The sequence below is a fragment of the Nelumbo nucifera genome, chromosome 2 (assembly GCF_055504915.1).
Source record: "Nelumbo nucifera cultivar China Antique chromosome 2, China Antique-T2T, whole genome shotgun sequence".
Taxonomy (NCBI): domain Eukaryota; kingdom Viridiplantae; phylum Streptophyta; class Magnoliopsida; order Proteales; family Nelumbonaceae; genus Nelumbo; species Nelumbo nucifera.
In genome coordinates, this window is record NC_142650.1 from 37,308,785 (window position 1) to 37,323,735 (window position 14,951).

Consider the following 14,951-nt stretch of genomic DNA (forward strand, 5'->3'; position numbering starts at 1 on the left):
AGTAGAGGATGCCGGTCCAGACACTGTCCCCGAGGGGGTCTTTGATAGAGGCGGTGAGCCCCCGAAGTAGTTTGCTCTTTATATTTGTAACTTAGTCTTTTCCCTTTATGAATTGTGAATGTACTTATCCTGAGCCTTTGAGCTCGGGTAAAAATTCTTGTACCTGAACTCTCTTTTTAATGAAATATAGTTTCTTTTGAGTATCTCTTAGTGCAAAAATACTTATAAGTGTGAGTGGACTCCGAGCTGGTCAATTTAATGTATAGGTTACCCGAGCTGTGTAAGAGCAGCAGGGGTGTAGACGCCGTAGGGTTCATACCCGAGTTGTCTTTCCCTTAAGGGTTAAAGATAACCAAGTTTTTGTCAGTTTGGCGTTTTGTGGCCATTAGGCTTTGGGAGGGATTCGTAGTCCGTTCCTGAGTTTCCTCCATGCTGAAGTGGCACTTGGCCTTTTCTTGTACACTCTTTATTTTTGCTAAATATGGTGTAATGAAAGTTCTTCTTTTTCCCCTAAGTATGGTGTGCACTCTTTATCTTTGCTAAGGCGATCTTAACACCCGAGCTATTAGAGTTGCGTACCCGAAGTGAGTGACAAAGTAGGGTACATGCCCAACCTGTCTGCACTTGAGCTAAGTTGACATCGGTTGTCCTTAACGGGTTCGACTCGTTGCATGCCAGGGCGGGCTATTCGTTACAAGGTTCGTGCCCGAACCGCCTGCACCTTGGGTGTTGTAAGTACTTAGTTTATGCTGATGAGGCCACTAAGTCCTGTACGCTGCCGAGGTCTTTTTATTAGCTCGGCGTTTTAGCCCTTAGGCTGGAGGAGTGGCTCGTGGCCCACTCTCGAGGTCTGCCCATGCCATAGAGGTGACTGGGTCCTATTGTGCCGAGGTCATGTTAGCTCGGTATTCTAGCCCTTAGGCTTAGGGAGGGGCTTGTGGCCTACTCGATTCTTATAGATAATATTGCCTTAGGTTGACAATATTCCATGCTCGAGGTACTTGTTTCCCTTCGAGGGTCTCGAGCTCATATGTTCCTTCCCCGAGCACTCGTTTCACTCGGTAAGGACCTTCACAGTTGGACCCGAGCTTGCCAGCGCCGGGCTCAGGTACCATAACTTTACAAAGGGCCAGGTCGCCAACGCAGAGGTTCCGCTTCTTGACCCTGGCGTTATTGTACCGAGCTACTCTCTGCTGGTAGGCTACGGTCCTAATGTACGCGAGGTCCCTTACTTAGGTGAGATTGAAGAGTGTTTCTCCCGTGGCAGTCTTCTCCGTGGTCCGGTAGGCCCATAGGACACTGGGTAGTTCATCTGCCCACAATCCTTTAGCTCGGTCCAGCCGTGCCTTTAGTCCGCGGAGGATGGCTCTGTTCGTGACTTCTGCCTGACCGTTTGCTTGAGGGTGCGCGACTGAAGTAAAATTCTGTTGGATCCCCATGTCTCGGCACCAGTCTTGAAATTTGATGTCCTCGAACTGCTAGCCGTTATCGGAGATCAATACCCGAGGTAATCCGAAGCGGCACACGATGTTCTTTCAAAAGAAGTTTTGGACATTTCGGGCTGTGATCGTTACGAGGGGTTCGGCTTCTACCCACTTGGTAAAATAGTCCACTGCCACTACTAAGAACTTCCTTCCACCCGTTGCTGGCGGGAATGGCCCGAGTAGATCGATGCCCCACTACGCAAAGGGCCACGGGCTGGTGAGATACTTGAGGTCGGCAGCGGGTTGGTGGTGAATATTGGCATGTCTCTGGCATTTGTCACATTTTTTGACGAGTTCAATAGCGTCTGCCTTCATTGTTGGCCAATAATACCCTTGTCGGTGTGCCTTTTGGGCGAGGGCCCTGCCCCCCAAGTGCCCACAGCACAGGCCCTCTTGGGTGTCGCGGAGTACGAGCTTGGCTTCGGTAGGTCGCAAGCAACGCAAGTAGGGGAGCGTGTAAGATCTCCAGTATAGTTGTTCGTCTATCATGACATATTTGGTTGCCTAGCGCTGCACCCTTCTAGCTGCATTGCGGTCTGCAGGGAAGGTTCCGTGTAGCAAGAAGCTCGCGAGCGGGTCAATCCAGCTCGGCTCTACTTGAACGATGGGAGCGACCTCCTCTGCCCCCCTGAGAATGCTAGGCCGAGACAGGTCCTCTATGTACACGGTTCTCATGGTGATGTCGCTGGTGCTGGCTAATTTGGACAGGGCGTCGGCCTCAGCGTTCTCTGACCTAGGGATTTGTTTGATAAAGTGTGACTGGAAGTTGAGCAGGGCATCTCTAACTTTGGCTAAGTAGGCGATCATGGTTGGCTCACGAGCTTCGTACTCGCCGGTGACCTGGTTGACCACGAGTTGGGAGTCGCTGCAGATAACGATGTGCTTGGCTTTTACTTCTCTGGCTAGAGCTAGTCCAGCTATCAACGCCTCGTACTCCGCTTCATTGTTAGATACCGCGAATTCGAAGCGTAGCGCATACTCCAGTTTCGTGCCACTTGGGCCGTGCAGGACTATTCCGGCTCCGCTGCCCTGCTGGTTCGAGGAGTCATCTACGTGAAGGATCCAGGGCTCCTCATCCCAGCTCGGGCTTGGCCGAACTAGGAGAGATGCCGCGCTGGTTGCTACCTCACGGGGCTTGGACTCGACCGGCCTGGAAGCTTCGGGCTCAACCGAGTTGGGAGCCTCGTGCTCAATCGGCCTGGGGACTTCAGAGCTGAATGTGCACTCGACGATGAAATCTGCTAAGGCTTAGGCCTTAATGGTAGTTCGCGGCTTGTACTGGAGGTCATACTCGCTGAGCTCAACGGCCCACTTCGTCAGCCAACCAGAGACCTCGGGCTTAAGTAAGACTTGCCTCAGAGGTTTGTCGGTGAGAACGATAACAGTGTGAGCCTGGAAGTATGGGCGGAGCTTCCGAGCTGCGATTACCAGTGCATATGCTAGCTTTTCTTATGAAGTCTGCTGCGAGGAGCTTCTCGACTTTCTTGTTGACCGCTTTCCATCACTCCGGGGCTAGGTTGCATTTCTTCTGTCTATCGGGCCTAACTACAGGGTCAGTATTCAGCTTGTGAGTTATAAGGTCGGGGTCTATACCGGGCATCTCTGCCGCGGACCATGCAAAAATATCTAAATTTTGAAGTAAGAAGCTTACCATTTTGGATCGTAGGGGCTCCTGGATGGAAGCGCCGATCTGAAGCGTTCGAGCTAGGTCTGCTGCTGAGGTCAGAACCGTGACTGTTTCTTCCGTGGGCGCGGCTCGCTCTTCGCCTTGCTCTGTGGGTCGCTCCAGTTCGAGGTCGTCGGCCACATTGGTTTTCCCCTTCAAGGCGGTAACATAGCACTTGCGGGACTCGAGCTAGTCGCCCCACGCTACTCCCACACCGAAGTCTGTCGGGAACTTCATAGCCAAATGGTAAGTGGAGACCACCGCCTGTAGAACATGGGTGATTGGTCGACCTATTATGGCATTGTAAGGGGAGGGGGTCGCGACCACAAGGAAGTTGTGTTCGAATCTGGCCACACAATGCCATGTGCCAACCTCTACAGGTACCGTTACTTTCCCAAGGGGACGCAGTTCTTCTCCGTTGAAGCCCACTAAAAGGGTGTCTGTAGGCTTCAGGTCGCTCCTCTGCAACTGAAGCTGGTCGAACGCAGATGATGTCGGCTGAACTGCCTGAGTCAATGAGTACGCGCCTGACCTCGAAGTCATTGATTCTTAGCTTTATTACGAGCGCGTCATCGTGGGGGTAGTGGACCCCTCGCGCATCGTCTTTTGTAAAGAAAATTGGGTCTCCCGTCTTCGGCCGCTTTGGGGGGTTCTGCTCTTCCCGGGTGGCCTCGCGAACTGACGTCCGAGTTGCTGCTGAAGTGCAACCCGCAACGATCGAACCTCCCACTATCATGTGGATGGTCCCCCGAACTGGCCTCTCCTGCGGAGGCTGCCTCTGCGGTTGTTTGGTCGGCCTGCTGCTGGACTCGGGAGCATCTTTACAGTGTTCCCCTTGCCGACTTGCTCTATTACTATTGTTATTATTATTTTGTACAAAGTTTCTAAAACATCCACGACGGATAAGCTCCTCTATCTCGTCGCGTAGGTTTTTACAACTCTCGATACTATGACCGTGATCTTTGTGAAAACTGCAATACAAACTCTTATTTCTTTCATTGGGATTCCCCCTCAGATGGGGTGGCCACTTCACATACGGGGCGTCCTTGATCGCCATCAGGATTTCGGCCCGTTTCGTGTTTTGTGGGGTGGAATCAACTCGGTTCGCTATAGGAGCTCAAAACAATTGACCTGACTTTGCCCCCCGAACTGTTTCCTTTTTCCTTCGGCTGTCCCCTTAACTGGAAGGCCCTCCTTCTCTCCTCTTCGGTGGCTATGAACTTGTCCGCAAGCTTCAAAAACTTGGTTATGGTCGCGGGCTGGTTGACGACCATGTGCCATTTGAACTTTTTATTCGTCACGCCCTTCTTGGCTGCTGCAAGGCGTACGGTAGAGTCCAGGCACGGTATCTGCATACAGGCATCATTGAATCGTTTGATATAGCCCCGAATGGACTCTCCTTCCCTCTGCACTATGTTGAGGAGGCTTTTTTCAGTTCGCGGGCACCATTTGCTGGTGACGAAGTGGGACGTGAAGGTTTGTGCGAACTGCGTCCAACTTCTTATTGACCCAGGTGCCAAATTCCGGTACCACGTGCGGGCGGCTCCTCTAAAAGTGGTGGAGAAGGCCACGCACATGCACGACTCACTGGCTCTCGCTAGATGCATCTGTGACTGAAAGGCATCTACATGATCATTCGGGTCAAACGACCCGTCGTACTTGTCAAGAGGGGGGAGCTTGAAGTCTTTGGGCATCGGGACTGCCAGAAGTTCGGAAGACAGGGGGGATGAAACTGAGAGGAGGGGAGCTTTGACCTCAGCCGAGCTTACCTCTTCTTTGCTCATGAGCTCGGGTAAATCGCGGGTGACGGATCGGCGAGCTCGGCGGTGGCGTCTCTTCCTCTTGGTGGGCTCGGCGTTCGTGCTGCTCACCTCTGCGCTGTCCGGAATGGTTTGCGTAGGAAGTAGCCCGGTCTGCTGGTGATGGTTGTGGACAGAGGGGTCTTACTTGGAGTCTGTTGCCAGGATCTCGAACCGGTTTTCAAGGATCGGGGTTCCAAACTTCGACTGTCGAGGTGATGTAGACCTGCCGAGCTGGGGTCCTCCCGACCTGTCCACTTGCGGCGAGATCGGGGTAGCCGGTTTCTCTCATCTGCCGCGGGGGGAGGCCTGATTTTTTGGGAGATTTTGGGGGGCCTCTCCTCGGCCGGAGGGGTGCTCGTTCTGGCGGCGAGACTTGGCTTGCTGTGAGGCAGGAGCTGAGGCTGCTGAAGCTGAGGTTGGAGCAGTTGGGGGAACTGCTGCTGATACTGATACTGGGAGACCTGGTGCAGTACGTGTTGTTGATAGAGCTGAAGTTGTTGGAACTGTTGCATTTGAGCCTACATGGCCCTCATGCACTGCATCAAGTCCTCCAGCTGGTTCGGGCTGGCCGCTGGGGGCACGACCGAAGGTTCGGTGAACGTCGTTCCGACTGTAGCAGGGAGTGGGGCGATGACAGGTGCCATTGTGAGAGGCACATTCAAGCTGGGGACGATGAACTGTCCGATACAAACAGTAGGAAGCTAGGGTTGTTCCTTGGAGTTATCCATTTCCGTGCTTCGTCCGACGTTGCTAGAGGAAGCCATGAGCGTTGGATTGTTTCAAGGAGGTAAATAACTGAAAGAGTTTAGAGAGAAAGGCTTTTTGAAGCGTTTCCCACAGACGATGCCAAATGATGTTGCGCAATCCAATCACTCCTACCTGGCACTCGCGTGGCTCCTGAGAGGTACCTGAAACGAGAGGAAAGAGGAAGAACTCCCGGGGGGTTTCTCGGCGGGAACGCTCCGATGCTTAAGTTAGTATTGTGTGTAAGAAGCTGAAGAAAAACGAAGGCTAAGAGTGCAGGTTGCGCGCGTGATTGAAGATACCTTGTTCCTTGAGATTAAGCCCCTTATAACTGAATTCCGTTGCTTCAGGCCCTCTGACCTCTGACAGGGCAGGTATAACCGCCACTGTCAGTCTGCCACAGCCGTTACAAGGAGGGCTGAGGTGGCACGCGCAGGGCCATCATGTAGGGTACGTGTCTGTCAGGTGTGGGACGCCTTTCTAAAGGTGGCAGGCGCGGCGAGGGGTCATGCCTGCTGTCCACAGGTTTGTCGGGTACGGCGGTCGGGCAGGAAGCCCTCCTATGGTATACCGAACTGTTCTCCTGCGAATTACTCTGAGCTAGGCTGTCCTTTGAGTGATGGGCTGCCTGTAGTCGGTTATGCCGAGTTAGCCGACCCGAGGTCTTTGTGCCTCGGAGCGTCCGGAGAAGAATCGGTGCGTTCTTGCTTGGGAGTGGCTCGAGGTTCATTGGGAGGAGCTCGGGTCTCAAAAGGGGTCAAGGTGCCCCGAACTCAGGACCCCCCGAAGTGCCTTAACCCCGGGGAGGAGGTGCGAGCAAGGTGGCTTTCGGTGAGTAGTTTACCTGCCGAGTTGCCGTGCTGAACTCGGCAGGGCTTTCCCTCTGTGTTGTGCTCACGTCCGTTGCGTTGTCATGCTGAGTTACTGTTTGAGCAAGGTCACGCCCACGTGTACCTGAGCTACGAGGTCGGGCCAAATCACCCTCCATCAATTGCCCCCCATTCCCTGCGCTGGCGGCGGTGACCCAATGCGGGGAGGTCATGACGCGCCGGGTGGATTTGGCATCGGTATTTTAGCTGCGTTGTTGCGCGTTCCGTCCAGCTGTACCAGTCTAGCGCTCGGCTCGACCAAAAAGAGATTCGAGTCGCGTCCAGATTATGCGCAGACTTCATGCGACTTGGACTTCGCAGACGTCAAAAATGCGCTAAATCATTTTCACCTCGAAGAACCCGTGGTTGCGGCTATAAATAGGGGGTCCCTTGGCCATTTTCTTCGTCACAAAGCTTTCGTCGTTAGCGTTTGAGCTTGCGCCAGGGGTCACTAAAACCCAAACATAGCCAATCGGTTAACTGGTTGATCGGTTCGGTTCATTAGTTTTTCAATTTTTAAAATTTTACAATGTATATTATAAAAATATAATAAAAAATTATAAATATATATAAATATTATATTTTAAATAATAAATAATATATCATATATTATATATGTATTTATATATAATGCATATTTATTAATTTATAATATATAAAAATATAAAATACATAAATATATATAAAATATATAGAAATATATATATATACTAGTTGGTTTGGTTAACTTTCGATTTTCTATATTGATTAATCGAAACTGAACCGGGATACCTTTGGTTTTTTAAAAACATCAAACCGATCGATTCAATTAACCAATTTTTCAATTCGGTTTCGGTCAGTTTTTTTGTTCACCCCTAAAGAGAACTCTAAACATTTTAAACTAGAGGAAACCCATGCATACACCTTCAAGCCTCGAAACCCCCATGAACTCATGCTTACATCCAATATAGAGGTTATAAAAAATGATTGAGTTCTTAGAGTTGCAGTAGAAAAACAACAGCCATACAAAAGTGTTTTCTCCCATATTGAGCCACATTCAATCACTCCAAAAGGACTTTAAATCTAAGTTAGAAGTTGAGTTTTTTTACGGCGCAAGAGGTACTCAATGGAGTATATTCGAAGAGATTACATGGGTTGAAATCGATGGTTGAAGGAATACGGTTTAACTTTGTTGGTAAACGTCCTTGAGGTATGTTTGAAGGAAATGTTTTCAGTAGTCAAATAACCCACCATCTATCCGAAAGATAAATTGTTGCTTAGGTATACAATTAGCATTATCTATTTTACTTTTTTTTTTTCTTGAAATCATATATTTCAACTTTCTCTATTCATTCTAGCTAAAATTTTGGGATTGGCATTGAATGCTTTGCATAAAAAATAAAGAGTTGCCTCTAGTCTAGACTAGGTCCAATCCATCGCATGATAGTTTATTCTTTCCATTGAATAAGACTTCTAAACTACATTTCAGCCTAGGTTTTGTTGAGCCCAAAATGTTTTCTTTTTTTTTGAAATTTATGCATTAGTAAATACACTTGCATTGAAGTATTAGTATTAAGTGTTGCATTTTTATTTTTCACTCTATGCATTCCGAAATCAGTTCATTAGTACTAAATCATTAGGCTTAGTTTGGAAAGAGTACAAATACAAATACATACAAAATAATACAAAATACAAGGTTTTGTACTCTATATATTTGCATTTGTGCTCCTTCCAAACTGAGCCTTAATTGCTTTCATTCACCAGGTCTAGTAATCTTCTTGAGTTTCATTCAAATCTTTCTTCTCTCTTAGTTTTTTTATTGTTGTTTCTATTATTTTTATTTTTGCATTAGGATCATCAAACTCTTGTCATTGCCCCCTAACTAGGTTAAGTGTTTAATGTCAAAGGTGCAGCATGCCTCTTTTTATTAGTCTCCCATAATGCAGCTGAATAGCAGAGTAGCCACTTAACTCTAGGATCTAGCAACTTTCATAAATTTTCTTTTCTTTGATCAATAACCATACCTATTGCATTCACTTATGCAGCTTTTACAACAGTTGCATTCTTAAGTAGATTAACCCTCCTTTTCTTTTTAACCAAAAAGTCTCGTTCAAATCATCTCCCATCTCACACATCTAAATTCTTACGTCCAATCTTTATCATTTCACCCACATATATAGAAATTACTCATTCAGCATTCATCTAGTATTTACTTTTTTCAGACTCTTTAATTATTTGTAAGCAGTATTTTTTTTAACCAATTCATATATAGTTAATTTTTGTTATGTCTTGCTTCTTTAGACAATTGCCTAGCCATTTTCTATTGTAATTGCTTCTTAGGGTATTTGGCGCATGTGGGGTGCTTAACACCTTCCCACACCGTATCTCAGTCCCGGTATCCTAAGAATCTCTATTCCACTTGGGCCAACGAGTCATCAAGAAAAAAAATTGTTTTTCTTAAAAAAATCTCGGGTTTTCTTAAATTCTCAATTTCCAAAAATTTAAGTGGCCACTCCATATTCCACTGTCCTCCCTCCAGGTCGGGTAGCCACAACCGCAAAACCCGATTTGGTTAACAATCGAACTCAGTTTTATTTAATAACACTTTTAAATATTCATTATAGTTTCATAATTAATAATTACTAATCAGTTAATTACTGCTATTAATTAATAATTAATAATTAATAATTAATAATTATTAATTTTCTATGTACAAATTTATTATAGAAACTTATTAATTAGACAATTATTATTATTATAGAAAGTTAATATTATTATTGATAAATACTGTTAATAAATAAATATTATAATAATTAATTACTGGTTATTAATTATTAAAATAGTAAATCAATTCAGTTTATTGATTATTAATTAAAATTTACTGGTTAATAATTACTATTTAGTTAAATACTAATTATTAATCATTTTAATATTTAGACATTTTAGATAATTATTATTATCGAAAGTTAATATTATTATTGAGAAGTATTGTTAATGATTAAATGTTTAATAAATAAGTACTACAATAATTAATTAATGATTACTAATTAATAATAGTTACTTATTTCTAATTATTAAAATAATAAATTGATTCGTTTTATCAAATATTAATTAAAAATTATTAATCAATAAATTGCTGATAAAAATTAATTACTGATTTTTAATCGATTCGGTTCAGTTTTCCTACCGAACCCAGATTGTTATTAAATTATTGTAATTAAACAACTGATATTATTTTCAGATAATAATTGTTGTTGATAAATACTTTATATAAATACAATTCGTAATTAAAATGGATGATTTTTAAGTATTAAAATAGTAAATTATTTAGTTTATTAATTATTATTTAAAATTTATTAATTAATAAATTACTGTATAGTTAAATACTGATTATTAATTAATAATTAATTATTGAGTTCTTAATTACAGATTATTAATCATTTCGGTTATGTTTTGTTTAAATTAGTTCAATTTTTCTACTGAACCTAGATTGTTATTAAAATGTATGCTATTATTTTTCAGATAATAATTATTGTTGATAAATACTTTATATAAATACTGTTAATAATTAAATAATATTATTAAGAAAAATCAACAAAAAATACTTTAAATTTAATAGTTGTGGAATAGTTATAGTTACATAAAAATGTTAATAATTTATTTAATATATTATACATTATATATATATATATCGAATCAGGTTTGAATCTGTTTAGGACTAGGTGGAACCAGTTTTGAACCGATAGTAATCGGGACCTTATATTAGGACCCGAAACCGATTTGTCGGTTCCAGTTCCCAGAACCAGAACCAGCCTAATCGGTTCAGGTCCAATAGGCCTGTTGGGTCTAACCTGATCCATTAATAACCCTAGCCAAAGGTCAATTTTCTTGTAGTGTGGGTATATGTGAGTCTTTTTTTTGCTTTCTTGAACATGGGAAGCCCATCACTCCCATGTTTCTTGCTTTGATGGGTGGTGGTTTCATTCAATTTCAGCCATTAAGTGAGCCCTAAATCAATTGGGATGTTCATAGCACTGATGCGAATTCAAAAGTATAATATCTATATGGGTTCGACCTATCATATAGGAAAATCTTATAACCAATTAACCAATATCATAAAATTCATAACCAATCATGAAGTATTTATGAAAATTCATAGGGGAGGGGAATTTGATTAGTCAAAAGTCTTTTGATATCATGTTTTCTACCAACATAGATCTGCATTGTGTCAATTTTGGGAAAATATTACCATGAAATGGTTTTGATCAATGTTCTAAAAACCGATTTAGAGGCCAAACCATTTTTGCCTCCAAGTCGTGGGTCGGTTTGATCATCCAGTTGAATGGGTTAAACCGTCCCATATATATATATATATATATATATATATATATATAATTGTAATTTGAGGCCAAAAAAATGGTTTTGTTTTGCAAAAATAATAGGGACGCATAGATCTTGAAAAGTTATCCAAAATAAAAAAAAAGATTACCCCAATCAGGAATCGGAGTGCAAAATTATGGCATTCGAAAATTTGCATGCATCAAGTGTACAACCCACGACCCGGTGACTGGGTTAAACAGTTTAATGGTTGATCCAATTGGGTTGGATGATTCTTGACCAAATTAATGGTTTTTAACAGCCTGATGAGTTTTGCCTGAACCAAGCCTGGAATCCTAACCAGGTGATGGTTTGAACGGTTCAATTGGTCGGGTCAACAACGAGTTGAAAACAATGGTTTTGATTGAAGTACAACATCCACTACTCACAGTGGCTTAGTCCTATCATACAAATTCCTCAACCACCAGGCTTATGAGAGATCATTTGGACGTCACAGTGAAAATCCATGTGGTATCGAATGCTAGCGAATGACCTAGGGTTCATGTCAATCACATGGATTGCAATAGGTGATCATTGACCAATGAGAGATCGATGGTCTTAGAGTAACAGGTGATCAGAAACCCATAGTGGAGAAACATCATCATTTAAGGCCCCATTCGTTTTTGGGAAGTGGGGCAGGTAAGTTGGCTGATCCCTCATTTGTTTTTTTGATATTAGTGGGTTCCACAGAAAAAATAATCCTAAGTAGCTAATTTTCATGGGGAAGTAATATTCTCCTCAGATTTAGGTAAATTGTTATGTATGTGCACTGAAAATGGTCAATACATAATGGGACAATATTATCCCTTCAATGATGTCACATTTTTGATAAATGGGTCATTATACACCTTTACCTAAGGGAATAAAAGAACATTGGTAAGTGCTTTTGCTCGGACAAGTGTTTTCCAAAAAAACATTTGCTAAGTGCATTAAACCAAGTAAATCATTTACCTAGATGCAAAGGAAGCTAATTAAGTTGGAGCATGGGAGCATGTTTAGGCTCTAGGCCTCTATCTCCACAGAAATGAAGAAGTAATGACCAGGTCAAATTGATGGAGTAATACCTTTATACAACTCTCGGTGTTATGAAGCTGCACCAGACTATCTATGTGGCACAGTTGAACACACTAACATAGCGAGAAGCAAGGAGTGTCGTGTTGCTGACTTAGTAAACCAAAGCGATTCGTAAAGCTTGGACATCTTTTTCTCCTATGGCTCTCTCTCCATCTCTTTCAAACATGTGTCCAACTGAATACCAAGGCTCCTCCGTGCAATTAGCCTTTTTAGGCACACCCATCCTCCTCAGTATTTGTCCAAATCCCCATTGTCAGCCATGGAAGGCATTCAAGAGCAAGACCTTGAAGATCACGAACTCTTCCAGAAACATGTCGCCGATCGCTTCCTCGTTCTCTCGTCATCCCAACAGCATTCCTCCGATGCCTCCGACTATGTCGAGGAACTTCTCTCCATTGCATGGTTGCGAAAGCTCCTCGACGTTTTCCTTTGCTGTGAATCAGAATTCAAGGCCTTACTCTTCTTCGACGGAGACCCTTCCCTCCCTGTCAAGGCACCCCTCGATCGCCTTATCTCAGAGTTGCTGGACCGCACCGTGAAAGCGCTCGACGTATGCAACGCAATCACAGAAGGCATCGAGTTGATTCGTCATTCCCAGAAGTTAGCCGAGGTTGCCATCTCGGCTTTCAACCAACGGCCACTAGCAGATGGCCAAGTTCGACGAGCTAAGAAGGCGTTGAATGTGCTTGTGACATCATTTACTCATGACGATAAGTACTCTAGGTCGGAGGGGTCTTGGTCATTTGGGTTGAGAGGTGGCGGGTCGGCGTCAACCAAATATCGTAGCAGCTACACCAGGCAATTCCGCTCGTTATCTTCTAGTGTATCAAAGACATGGTCGGCAGCTAAGCAGATTCAAGCAATGTCGGCCAATTTGGTGTTACCTCGTGGATGGGAATCAAATGGGATGGCGTTGCCCGTCTACATTATGAGTACGGTTTTGGTGGTTGTCATGTGGACGCTTGTGGCGGCAATTCCATGCCAGGACAGGGCCGGTCTTCTCACTCATTTCAGCTTCCCTCGGCAGTTGGCGTGGGCCGTCCCCATAGTTGGTTTGCAGGAGCGAATCGCCGATGAGTGGATAAAGAAGGAGAAGAAGGGGTCCGCCGGATTGCTGGGTGAGATGCAAAGGTTGGAGAGATGCGCACAGAAGTTGATTGAATTGGCAGATTCGGTTCAGTTCCCGCCGGAGGCTGAGCAGTTGGAGGGCATTGGGTTGCAGGTGGCTGAATTGGCGGAGACATGCAAGAAGATGGATGAAGGGTTGTTTCCATTGGAGCTCCAGATCAGAGAGGTCTTCCATCGGATTGTAAGAAGCAGGGCAGAGGTGCTTGATGTCTTGGATCAAGCTGCCAAGTTATCTACGTCAAAATGTACGTAGGGAAGAGGAAGAGAGAGGTGTTGGATGTGTCTAACAATTAATTATGCGCAGGGTGGCCATGTGCTTCTATATTTTGTAATGTGAAATTATGGGGGGTGATTGGAGTGATAATTTCAGTTTTGTTTTGAATTAGGAAGCTTAATTGGTCAGTTCGTGCAAATTAATGAAGTTTCTTTGTTTCTTTGCTGATTAGGTGTTGTAGTAGTACAAGAGGAACCGACTTCCGTTGTTTAAGTTTAGATGCTAGAATCGACTTTTTAATCGTTGGATATATACCTTCTTCACTCTTCAATCTATTTTCATGCATTATCATCAATTAATACATCCCCTCCCCACCTGTATTATCAATAGACCTGTTCATGGGCCGGGTGGCCCGACGGGCCGGCCCGGCCCAGCCCCCAGATGGGCTTGAACTTGTTTGTAGGCTCGTGGGTTTAAATTCGGGCCAAAAAGCCCGACCCGCAATAAATTCGAGTCAGGTTCAGGTTTTGTCAAAATAGCTTGGCCCGAGCCCGGCCCAGCCCAATCTAAAACTAGACTTAAAAATGGGTTATGTGATTATTGTCCATTTGAATAACGTTTTTGATTTAAGAATGTAAAACTGTGTTTTAAAACGTAAAAGAAAGGGAAAAAACCATCTTGTAGGCCCATTGTTCATTTAAATAGGAAAAAAAAACTATATGAATTTTTAATTCTAATTTGAATAGAGAAAATTGTAATTTTTTTTATTAGGTCGGACTTCGGGCTCGGGCTCGGGCTCAGGCTTCGGGCATTTTATTAGGACCGGGCCGGGCCAGGCTCGGGCCTAGTGTATTTCCATTAATGATGAGTAAAAGCCCGGCCCGGCCCATGAACAAGTCTAACTATCAGCAATTATTTATTTATTTAATAAATAAAGCACTATTACAACCACTAAACTCGTGCTAAATTTTAGTGCTAAATTATCAATCTCTATCAGGGAACTCATCACCTCTATTCATCTTAGAGTTCCTGTTGAATAATTCACCAAAAGTGGTGTTTTTTTTTTCCCAATATGTAATACCATTCCAAGATTTTATATTCAAGGAGAGGAAAAATAGTTCTATTAATTAAGTTTAGGAATGCTACACGTAAGGAAATGAGAATTAGTCATTTAGGATTTATTTGGTCTCTAGCTTGTCTAAATTAGCTGTTTGCACATTTGCTTAGACTTGGACCCAGTAGGGGAGATGTGGAAAAAAAGAAATAGGAAAGAGACCGGAAGAGACTCTTTAAAGAAGTTTTTCAGCTGTTTTATATCCTATATGTAATTTGAAAAATTAGTCAATTTGCAAGATTGTGGTTAAAAGAATAAAGAAAAGATATTTTTATAGAGGGTGTATAATGTTTTCCTTCTCTGTTTTTAGTAACCTCTTCAAAAATTGATTTCTAGAGACCCAAAGATGCTTGCTTGAAGTTTAAGTGCAATGCTAAGTAGGAAGAACAACAACTGAACAATTGTCTGTCACTAATGAATGATGTTTGTTTTGAGATTTGTGTTGATCCTATGTGTTTTGACGATAACGAATGTGCTGAAGGGACTAATGTGTATAAATC

At 43.5% G+C, this 14,951-nt stretch overlaps 1 protein-coding gene across 1 annotated transcript; it reads left to right on the forward strand.

Annotated features, from left to right (window-relative positions):
• The first annotated feature begins 11,836 nt into the window (after nucleotides 1-11,836).
• On the forward strand, nucleotides 11,837-13,565 carry LOC104599356 (protein ROH1A-like). The gene has a single exon (XM_088899104.1). It carries the CDS (start codon nucleotides 12,255-12,257, stop codon nucleotides 13,374-13,376), a length of 1,122 nt encoding a protein of 373 aa, XP_088755230.1. The 5' UTR covers nucleotides 11,837-12,254; the 3' UTR covers nucleotides 13,377-13,565.
• Nucleotides 13,566-14,951: the final 1,386 nt, after the last annotated feature.

Coding starts and splice junctions, on each gene's coding strand:
- LOC104599356 (XM_088899104.1), top strand. CDS start 12,255: ATGGAAGGCATTCAAGAGCAAGACCTTGAAGATCACGAACTCTTCCAG.